This window comes from Pipistrellus hanaki (genome assembly GCF_964339955.1).
Source record: "Pipistrellus hanaki genome assembly, chromosome: 2".
NCBI classification, from domain to species: domain Eukaryota; kingdom Metazoa; phylum Chordata; class Mammalia; order Chiroptera; family Vespertilionidae; genus Pipistrellus; species Pipistrellus hanaki.
This window is the reverse complement of record NC_140504.1, coordinates 7,313,109-7,324,655: the sequence shown is the minus strand read 5'-3', so window position 1 is coordinate 7,324,655 and position 11,547 is coordinate 7,313,109. Positions and strand designations below refer to the sequence as shown.

The following is an 11,547-nucleotide window of genomic DNA, read 5'->3' as shown; positions in this document are numbered from 1 at the left end:
GGCCCACTGACCCCAAGAGAATGCACCAGTCCTGGCCACTGACTCTGCACCTGGCCTGGCCTCCAGGCCTACCTCTTTGTAGGCCACTTCCCTCCCCAAACCTCTCCCTAGCTCGACGTCCGGAGCGACCCCGCCCTGGATGCCCTGAGGGCTCCGGAGGTCCCAGCGCGCCCAACCCCCACCCCTCAGTGCCTGAGCGCCCCCCGGCGTTGGGGCGCGGGGATGGCGCGGGGCCCCGCCCCGTGACGCACTCCCAATCGCCGGGAACCTCGGCCCCACCGGGCGCGCGCTCTATGCCCCGGGCGCGCGCGTCGTGCACGCGCCTCCGCCACGTGACCTCGCGCCGGCCAACCGGCGCGCCAGGATTTGGGGGGCAAAGCGCGGCCCCGCGGGCAGTTGCGGCGGGAGAGCGGCGGGCTGAGAGCGTGACTCGCCCGCTCCCGCGCTGCCTCATCCCCTGCCGCCGCCCCGCCACCCGCCACAGCGCGCAGCCATGTCCGAGGAGAAGCCCAAGGTAAGGGCCGGTGGGCGCGGGCCGGGCTCCGCGCACGACCCCCGCCTGCACCGCTCCCTTCAGCCCCCTCCGCGCTTCCGACACTCTCCACGGCCCCGCACGGCCCCCCGGGGCCAGGGACCGCGATGCCGGCTGGGCCGCCCCGGCGCCCGGGCCTCCCGCCCCTCCCCCCGCAGTCGCGCCGCCGGGCTCCCCTCCCCCCGCCCGGCCAGGCTCCGCCCTGCCCCGGCCCAGGCTCCGCCCCCACGGTCCAGGCCGCTCCGCCCTTCGCTTAGGCCCCGCCCTTCGCTTAGGGCCCGCCCCGCCGCTCCCACACCCGGCTTAGGCCTCGCCCCCTCCGCTCTCGCCCCGCCCCCTCCGGTTCCCGCGCGCAGCCTGACCTCTCGCCCCGCGTCACCTGCTCGGGGTCCGCGGAGCCTACGCCGAGCGCCGCGGTAGAGCAGGGCGACCCCTTGTCGGGACCCTCCTCGCCCCGATCCCCCGCCACTGCCGCCCCTTTCCCGCCGGGACACTTGGTGTTCGGGACCTCCCTGCCGCATCCAGACTCCCCTCTCTCAGGAGTCTGCCGCCGGGGACCCTACCTCTCTCCTGCCCTGACCCCACTTCCGGGGATTTCGGACACTCTCCCGCCCTGACCCCTCTCGGGGACCGCCCCTCCCTAAGGCCTTCTCCATCGCGGAGGCCGACCCCCGCTAGCCCCTCGCTGCGGGTCCCACGTCTGCGATCCTCTGGGAAGGGGGCGGTGGTCGGCCTGTCTGCGCACTGTCACCTTTCCCATACAGCCCGGCGGGGTGCGCCCACTCTCCTCTCTGCTGTCTGTCCCCCAGGGTGCGCCCGGCCTCCCATCGCTGGACCCACTGGTCCCTGTAGCGCCCCCTGGCGTGCGCTTCTCTAGGACAGCGATTTTTTTGTTTTGCTGTTAATCCTCATCTGAAGATAGTTTTTTAAAATTGATTTTTAGAGAGAAAGGGAGGGAGGGAGAGAGAAAGAAACATCGATGTGAGAGAGATACATGGATTGGTTGCCTCCCGCACACGCCCCAGCCAGGCCTGATTGGAAGTCGATCTAGGACCCTTCAGTAGGAGGTCGATGCTCCAGGGCTTTTTTAAATTTTCTATTTATTTTTTTCTTTTTAGCTCCCCCCCCCCCCCCGCTTATGTAAAATTTTATTTATTTATTGTTTTTAGGGAGAGAGAAACATCAATTTGTTGTTCCATTTATGTATGCATTCATTGATTGTACTCTGACTTGCAACCTTGGCTATGCTGATGGCTTGCCAACCACTGAGCTACCCAGCCAGGGCCTAGCACAGTGATTTTCAATCTTTTTAAAATCTCATAGTACACATAAACTTATTACTAAAATTCTGCGGCATACCAAAAACTACATTTTTTGCTGATATGACCAAAAAAATAGGTATAATTGTGATTCATTCACACCAGATGATTGTTATGTTGTTGACTGTGGTCATTTTATTTGACAGTCTAAGGGAAAAGAGGTCAGTGCTCCTGACCAAATAGTCAGGTTGCAAGTTTTAAAAATTCTTGTGGCACACTGGTTGAAAATTGACGCTCTAGGCCCTAGAGTCTAGGGTTTTAAAACGGCCGTCAGTCTGTGGGGACGTCCACAGCTGTTGTGCTAACTACTCTTATTAAAAACACTAGAGGCCCGCTGCACGACATTGGTGCACTGGGAGGAGAGGGTCCCTCAGCCCAGCCTGCACCCTTTTGTAGTCTGGCAGCCCTTGGGGATGCCCAGCTGATGGCGGGCCTTGGGGGATGTCCATGGGGAGCCAGCCTAAGCCCCAGTTGGACATCCTTAGTGCTGCCACGGACGCGGGAGAGGCTCCAGCCACCACTGCTGTGCTCACCAGCCATCAGCCTGGCTTCTGGCTGCGGGGCACCATCCCCAACCCCCCCCCCCCCCAAGTGAGAGCGCACTAACCACCAGGGGGCAGCTCCTGTGTTGAGCGTCTGCCCTATGGTGGTCAATGCACATCATAGCTACCGGTTGTTCTGCTGTTCAGTCAATTTGCATATTATCCTTTCATTATATAACATAGAAAGGATGTTTCCGAAGCTTTTGGTCTGCACTGTCAGGGTTTGTTTATTGACCGAGAGGAAGGTCTGCTGTTGAGTTGAATGCTTTGCACGCAGGCTTCTGATACCAGCCTGGTACTAGAGATTGCAGCCCTCAATCATGTCAAACTCGCAGGCAGGCCTCCTTTACGTAAACAAGGCGTGTGCCCGCTGGCTCATGGTGGAAGCCAGCCCGCTCCCTGCCCTGCCTTGAGTCAAGATCGCACTACAATTGGAGCCGCCTTTGCTTTGTACACTTTGGTTCCAGCCCAGCCTTTTATACCACTCCTCTCAGCCTGGTCATTTGGCCAAAAATAAATGCCTTTCTTTGATTTCTGGGTGGCGTCCTCTTACTGAAGTTTACATTTAGTGAAATACACACACTATACCCACTTCTCCAGTGGTTTAAACTTAACTCTTCCACAGGTCAACTTCCAGGGTCCTTTCAGTTGAACAGACTTGTTTGGACTGTGTCCAAAAGGGTAAACAGTTTGCAGTGCCCTTTGTGCCTGCGAGGAGCCCTCTGCTCTGGTCTTGGTGAGGAGGGGCAGGCACCCTCCTAGGACATCATGCTGGCCCAAGGAAGGCCTTGTGGGTCAGCAGTAAATCGTGGTCGTTGTGTCTAGTTTTGGGTTTCTCTTACTCCTTGTTTATTTAGGAGTTCACCGGGGTCTGGTACAGCCATTGCTCTTAGTGTCCCTCCTGGAGAGGAGAGGTACCTGGGGCTTTTCCTGGCTGTATGTGCCCCCTGTGGGAGCTGGTGCCCCCATTGTTCCCGGTGAGGCCTTCTGCCCAGTGCTGCCTTCCTTTGCCTGGTCTGCAGCTGCTGCCCTGTGATTCAGAGTTTCTGTTTGTTTTGCGTTTTGGTTCTTGCATCTGTTTGTTTGAACAAATCATGTTTTTTCATTATAAAAACAAATATTTCCTCTGTCCACATGCAGGAGAATTAAGTTGGACCCTTTGTAACACCACATACAAAAGTTAACTCAAAACGGGTCAAGGACCCAAATGTAAGACCCACACCATAAAACTCTTAGGAGAAAACAGGATAAAAGCTTGACAGCATTGAGTACGGCCGTGATTTCTTGGATATAATGCCATAGGCACAGGCAACAAGAGTAAATACAGACAAACTGACTTTATGAAAATTACAGAAATTTTGTGCTATTAACAGTTAAGAGGCAACCTGAGAAGGGAAGAAGATAGGTGCAAATCATATATGTAATAAGGGATTAATATTTGGAATATATAGAGAACTTCTAAAACTCAACAACTGAAAAAAAAATTTTTCCCCAAAATGGGCAAAGGATTTAAATAGACATTTCTCAAAAGAAGATATACAAATGGCCAATAAGAGCCCTGGCTGGGTAGCTCAGTTGATGGGAGTGTCATCCTGATAGGCCAAGGTTGTGGGTTCCAACTCTGGTGAGGGCACATATAAGAATTAACCAATGAATGCATAAATAAGTGGAACAACAAATTAATGTTTTCTCTCTCTTACTTCCTTTCTTTCTTTTTAAAAAATCAATAAATAAAACATAAAAAGAAAACAAATGGTCAATAAGGACATGTAAAGATGCTTAACAACACCAGTCGTTGGGGAATTGCAAATCATCAAGACTTCACAACTATTGGGACAGTTACTATTAAAAAAAAAAGAAAAAGAAAAAAAGAAAAGAAACTTACAAGTGTTGGTGAAGACATGGAGCGATTGGAATCCCCATGACTTTTGGTTGGAATGTAAACTGGTGCAACAGTTGGGTAAACAGTGTGGAGGCTCCTCAAAAAATTAATATACAACTACCAGATGACCCAGCAATTAATTCCCCTTCTGGGTACACAATCAAAATAATTTAAAGTAGGGTCTCAAGAGATATTTGTACACTCATGCACACTGCAGCCTTATTCACTGTGGCTAAAATGTGGAAGCAACCCAAGCATTCATGGAAGGATGACATACAAAATGTGGTCCATCCATACAATGGGATATTATTCAGCCTTCTAAAGAAAAGAAATTATGTCATGGATGCACTATGACATGGATGCACGTTGAAGACAGTACGCTAAGTTAAATAAGCCAGTCACAAAAAGGCAAACACGGTATGATTCCACTTGTATGAGGGACATGGAGTCATCAAATTCAGACAGAAGCAGAAGGGTGGGTGCCAGGGCTGGGGAGGGGATTTAGTGTTCAGTGGGGACAGAGGTTCAGTTTTACAAAATGAAGAGAGTTCTGAAGATGGATATTGGTGATGGCCACCCAACATTATGAATGTAATACCACTGGAAATGGTTAAAATGGTACATTTTATGTTATGTGTTTTTTTGTTTTTTTTTTTTAGTTTAAAAAAAATATATATTTTATTAATTTTTACACAGAGGAATTGAGAAGGATAGAGATTTAGAAATGTTGATGAGAGAGATACATCAATCAGCTGCCTCTTGCACACCCCTCACTGGGGATGTGACCGCAACCAAGGTACGTGCCCTTGACTGGAATCGAACCCGGGATCTTTCAGTCCGCAGGCCGACGCTCTATCCACTGAGCCAAACCGGTTTCGGCTGTTATGTTTTTTTTTAACACAATAAAACATTGGGAAAGTATATCTCTCAGCACAGTGTGGTACTCTAGATTGGATCCTGGAACAGAAAAAGGACAGTAATGGAAAGACTGGTGAAATAGCAAGAATTTGGCGTTTCATTGGTAGTGGTGTGCCAGCACTGGTGTCTTAGTGTGGCGTACTGGGTGTGAGATGTTAACACTGGGGAGACAGGTGGGAGGTGTACTGGAGTTCTCCATGTTTTGCAATTTTTCTATAAATGTATAACTGTTATAAAAAAAACAAAACACCTTTATTTGAACAAAGAAGCAAATGTATCCTTACTATCTGGGGAATGAAGGTATGCTAGAGGGACCCTGCGTTCCTGAGCGCGCGCACATACACACACCCACACCCACACCCACACTCCCGCACTGTGTCACCGGGTTTGCCTACACGAGTCCACATTGCAGAGGGGGGCTTGAGTGGTGCCAGGCCAAGTTGCCCCCCAAGGCTGCGGTGGGGTAAGCACCACCCCAGGATGACCTTCAGGCTCCTTGCTGGGGTCTTGCCTCCTAGGGCCACTTCTCAGGCCATTCCGAGCTCCCTAGAAAGAGTGGCACCCCCACTCAAAGTGTCGAACAATGTGTAGGATGTGACTGCCTGCCTCCCAGCCCCTTTTGTTAGGACAGCTGGCGACATGGCGAGGGGGAGCAAAGGGCCCAGCCCTCCCGGTAGGGAGGGAAGGAGAGCAGATCTGACTCCTCCACAAAGCCAGCAGCCCGGCCATGGTCAGCTCTTCTGGGGATGCGCCAGCCAGGGAGCATGCGTGTCAGCTGGAGAAAGTACAGAACCACTTTGAGATCCGTCAAGTCTTTATTTTCAGATTGGCTTGGGTCACTTTCATCGTTTTGTTCAAAGATAAACCACTCTTCCTTCCCAAACAGTCAGAGCCAGGTAACAGGTGGCTCTGTGACGGCAGGACCCTCACCGGCGCTTCACCCTGCGGGCACATCTCTGGTTCTTAGGAAACGCTTCTCAGCCTGAGCTGCTGCTGCAGGACACAGGCTTGTGGCATCCGTTCCCTGTGTGGTTGCTCAGGAGCTGAGCGAGTCAGGAATTCCACAAGATAAATACTGTGAGTGCCCCTGACCAGTGGGGCTGATTGAACTACCCGGGCCGCGGCAGCTGGAAGGTGGAAGCTGCTGCTGCACCAACCGCTCCCCCCGGAGGACGGGCCTACCACGGCTCCCTCCGGCTTCACAGTGATCTGTGGCAGACGTGGACTTGCTCTCAGTTTTTCTAGATTTATTGAACAGATTCTTTTTCTTTGAATTACCAATCTATGAACTCTGTAGTTTTCCATTGCATTTCCTGACACATGGATGCTTCACAAGTATTATGGAAGTTAAAAACAATTTCCGTGTAAAAATAAAACCATCACATGAGTGATTGGATTGCTGGAGAGTTTTCAGAATTAGGTTGCTTTTTCATGACTTAAAAATAAAACCCCAGCAATTACCTAAAGATTTGCCCTTTACAGTAGTGGTTATTTTGGGTGTTGAGGCCCAGTGTCATGTCTCTTGCAGGAGGGAGTGAAGACAGAGAACGACCACATCAACCTGAAAGTGGCTGGGCAAGATGGCTCCGTGGTCCAGTTCAAGATTAAGAGACACACCCCGCTGAGCAAGCTGATGAAGGCCTACTGCGAGCGGCAGGTGTGCCTGTGGGTGGGGTGGGACTCTGCTGTCACCCCGTGTCCAGGCTGTTCAGGGCTCCACTGTCCTGGAAGTGTGCATGTGTGTCTGCACGTGTGCTTTGGTATGCACGTGTGTGCATATTTGTGTGTGTGCGCATTTATGTGTGTCTTCACTCCTTGGTGGCCTTTTCTCTTCATCCCTCTTCATCTCCAGATTGTGCCCATCAGGCCAGGCGAAATGCTGCCTCTTCCTCTGGGGGTGGAGTGTGACCACGTCTGCTCTTGGGTCAGTGTGTATGCGGCTTCCTTCCTGGGAGATCGCAGAACAGTGAATTTGAGTGCAGTTCCTTGGCTTCACACAGTAGCTGGAAAATGCTGTGGAGACACATCCCTCATCCCAGTTTGGTTTCTACAAAATGCTTGATTCCCTTTACCATTTTTCAAAGTAACGAGCTGACTCCCTTGCGTCCTCCCACAGTGACCAGTAAATTGAGCCTTTTCAGTTGTAATTATTTTTGTTAGTGTCATGAACTTACAGCTCAAATGCATTTGTGCTAATCCTGGTCAGTGTGCGTGCAGGAGGCAAACCAATCTATGTCTCTCTCTCACATGGATGTTTCTCTCTGTCTCTCCTTCTTCCTTCTCTAAAAACCAATGGAAAGATATCCTCTGGTCAGAATCCTGGTATTCTGGTGTAAATATGTGATTTTTGAATTAATGCATTACCTAAAAATACTTAATTCTATTTGCCTTTTCTTTCCAGGGCTTGTCAATGAGACAGATTAGATTCAGATTCGATGGGCAGCCAATTAATGAAGCAGACACCCCGGCCCAGGTATGAAAGCAGCTTCGGCGTCTTGAGGCCACGTCGACCTGCATTTGACTAATTGCTGTTTGAAATATTCTTGTTGGGGAGCTACTGATGGGTGTTTATATGGGATACCTTACTTTTTCTTAATGTTCCTAGTTATTAGAATATTTAACATTTTAATTGGGCAGTTTAGTGTTTCAGATGAGAATGTCCTTTGTTGGACATTCTCCTCCAGGCTGGGAGGTGCAGCGGGCGGGCTGGGGGCTCAGAAGAGGGGTCTAGGCAAGATGGGCAGACGCACGCACACCCCCTGGTGGTCTGGGCATTGAACTTGTAGTGTTAGTTAATTTGTAGCCAACTTACTGGCTTGCTTCTTGTGCCCTGTAAGTATGTGTGTATAGGGGGGTGGATGGAAAGGAGAGTGTACCTTCATTTCAGCCAGGAGTCAGCTTTTGTTAAGCCTGTGACTTCCTCCCAACAGCCCAGCATGTTGCATTGCAAGGCCCCACAGTGAAAAGTTTCAGATGGAGTTGGAGGCTGAGGTTCAGTCTGTGGTTCTTTTTTTTTTTTAATATACTTTATTGATTTTTTACAGAGAGGAAGAGAGAGGGACAGAGAGTTAGAAACATCGATGAGAGAGAGACATCGATCAGCTGCCTCCTGCACACCTCCCACTGGGGATGTGCCCGCAACCAAGGTACATGTCCTTGACTGGAATCAAACCCGGGACCTTTCAGTCCACAGGCTGATGCTCTATCCACTGAGCCAAACCGGTTTTGGCCAGTCTGTGGTTCTTACCATTCATCAGCTGGGTGACCTTGTGATCCAGAGTCACCTACTGTTGGGGTCTCACTCAGTGTTGCCCTTCACAGAGACAAGATCCACTGGGCTGGTGCATGTGAAAGGGCGACATATTTCTGCTCAGTTGAGGAACTCTTCTGCTGTGAGATGGTGGATGGCTCTGAGGATTTCTGGGGGTTTGCACTGGGGTGGGGGGCTGGAACGCTTTCCTCCGGCCTGTCACTCTGGCTCCTATTCACGTAGTGTCTGCAGCAGCACAGGGCCCGCTAACCCGGACCTACTCCTCTGTTTCTGGGAAATGTTACTGCCTCCAGGCCTGTTTAGTCTCTGTGATTTGGCGGAAGTTCTTTTGTTCTGAGAATGGACAAAGATCAGGGCAGATGTCTATTCCCGTGGTGTTGGGAGGAGCAGGTGGGGTTTTTGCCCTTCTCTGCCCTGATCTTGAAGGGGAGGGACGGACACCAGGGGTACAGCCTGCAGCTGGTCCCTTACCACGTGGGTTCTTTTCTGATTTGGTTTGTGTTGGAACAGCCACCCACTGCACGTGTTATGATGTATGTGGCCCCTGCTAGTCCTGAGGACTTGGCGCCACTCTGTGGATGTTCCTAATGGGGCTCTGACTTTGTCTAATTTTCACTAACAATATTAGATACTTGCTCATTTTTTAATGAGACTTCGTTTTTCTGTCAGTTAAAGCTAATTTTGAATACTCTTTTGTGGGTTTTCTTAGGGGAAGGCTGCTGAATAGTAGCTTGTTGGGAATCCTAAACAAAGCCTCTTCTCTCTGATATGACCTAGCGACCCAGGAACAGCCCCCGGAGCAGAGGTGTGGTGGGTGTTGTGCGCCTGTGCAAGGGAGACAGTGCTATGCACGTGTGTTCAGTTGAACAGTTTTGTTCCTGTGATGGCGAGAAAACTAACAGATGTCCCCTCTCTCTCTGTGCCTGTCACGTCGACCCTGCCAGTTGGAGATGGAGGATGAAGATACCATCGACGTGTTCCAGCAGCAAACAGGAGGCTCACGGGCGACTGGCTGCCTCTTGGGATGTGGTCTGTAGCGGGACCGGCCCACTTTGTCACCGTCCTTGCATTTGCTGTTGAATAGTGAACACGTGACCATGCCAATCACAAAGGAGTCTGCCGGAACCAAGGACATCCACAAAAATCCCTTTCCTCTCTGACATACTGCGGGTGCAACTCAAAACTGTCTGCAGGGACGAATCCTTACCTGAACCGGGCCAGCCAGTGTCATGTCTGTTTAGGAACATGAGTTGCAAGGTTTTGGGGGTTTGCTTTTGCTCTCGTTTTTTGTCTTTCCCCCTCTCACCACATTTCCCCGAAGCTTGTTGTGTGAATGTCCCTTTTTAGTCTAGACAGGGGTCTTATCCCAGGTATTGAATAAATCCCCCTGCTTAGTCCATTGTAGAGAGCTCACATCACCAAAGTGGGGGTGCTTCTATGGGCTGTTCTGGGGGCATTGTGGGGAGACAAAACTTCCACTCACTGTTTCTTGTAGGTCCACTCACTGTCTTGTAGGTTTTTTCAGTGCTAAATATTGCAAGCTTAAGTTTTGTGAGAACATGGTCAAGTTGAAGGGAGGATACTGGAATGCTTTTGAAAAGGTGACAAGTAACCGAGTCCCTCAGTACCACGGGCCTGGGCACTCTGTTCCTCTAGTTCTCCTTGGGCAGGGCAGGCCCAGGACCCCTGATGGTGCATGGGCAAAGCAGGGTGCAACAGAAATTGGCTTTTCCCTTTTTTTAAATTTTTTATTTTTCAATTACAGTTTATATTCACTATTATTTTCTATTAGTTTCAGGGGTCCCCTTTTAATAGAGGAAAACAATTGCCATGTTTCTCACTTGGCAGTACTTGTGCCCTCAGATTTCTTCCAGTATTTGCTTCTGATGAATAATTATGGTTTCTATATAAACAAGTATGATTAAGTATAGCTGATTTTGCAGTGACTTTTTTGTGTCAAAGAGCTACTTCCAAGTGTGATTACAGATGGGCCCTATGCACAGATGACTTCATGTTGTTCTCACAGACTTCATGTGCTTTCCTGAGTTAGCTGTGGTTTCATTTCTGTGAACCATTTTGGAACCTAAACCTATTACACTTTCAGTTCTCCTGCCCTTCTGTATGGAACCCCTGCTGCCTGATGGCCCTGCTCTGCCTCCTGGTACCTGGACAGTGCGACCTGGACCATCATCTCTTGCTTGCCCGGAATCTTGCCTTTCCTTTGTGTTTTGCTGTTGGGGTGTGGATGTGGTGTCTGCTGGCTCTGCTGTTTGTTCACAATTTGTACATTCTTTGTTGTCCTTTACTACTGTAAACAGTAAATATAGTTTGATATTCTGTCTCTTGTATTAAATATTGCATTTGGAGGTTGCCGCTGACTGTCACAATTCAACCTTTGTAATGACCATTCAGCAAGGCTCAATGAGGCCTGTAAATATTTTAAAAATATTAGTACCAAGAGGTATTATTCCAAATGCACAAGGTGCATACATTTTGAGAGGAAAGATAACCTCAGGGACATGCCTTGTTCTTTCTTCGGTCAGTGCAGTGGGTGGGAATTCAAGCAGCACTGCTCTGATGTCCCAAACACAGCCTCACTCTCCTAACTTAAGGAAGGACAGGGGCTCCTCTGCGGATGCAATGCCCCCCACCTCCACTCTCCGGGGCACCTAGCAAATTACTGAGTCCCCGTACTGGGCTTGAACCCATCTACTTTGGCTGGTGTAAATGATCAGGTGAGAGTGGACGTGCTATATCCCAGCTCCCCTTCACCTCTCCGTTTGTACTAACCTCACCTGATTATCTTTTCTCTCAAAATTTATGCACCTTGTGCATTTGGAATAATACCTCTTGGTATTAATATTTCAAAAATATTTACAGGCCCTAGTTGGGTAACTCAATTGTTTATAGAGCATCCTCCTGATATGCCAACGTTGTGGGTTCGATTCCCAGTCAGGGCACATAAAAAATCAGCCAATGAATGCATAAATAAGTTGAACAACAAATCGATGCTTCGCTTTTCCTCTAAAATCAATAAAAGTAAGAAAATATATTTACATAAGTCTAACTCCTAGGATCTTAAG

The 11,547-nt window shown here is 49.8% G+C and overlaps 1 protein-coding gene across 1 annotated transcript; it reads left to right on the top strand.

Annotated features, from left to right (window-relative positions):
- The first annotated feature begins 218 nt into the window (after positions 1–218).
- On the top strand, positions 219–10,801 carry SUMO3 (small ubiquitin like modifier 3). Its single transcript, XM_084873760.1, has 4 exons — positions 219–514; positions 6,722–6,850; positions 7,595–7,666; positions 9,409–10,801. The coding sequence occupies exons 1-4, from the start codon at positions 494–496 to the stop codon at positions 9,499–9,501; spliced, it is 315 nt and encodes a 104-aa protein (XP_084729886.1). The 5' UTR covers positions 219–493; the 3' UTR covers positions 9,502–10,801.
- Positions 10,802–11,547: the final 746 nt, after the last annotated feature.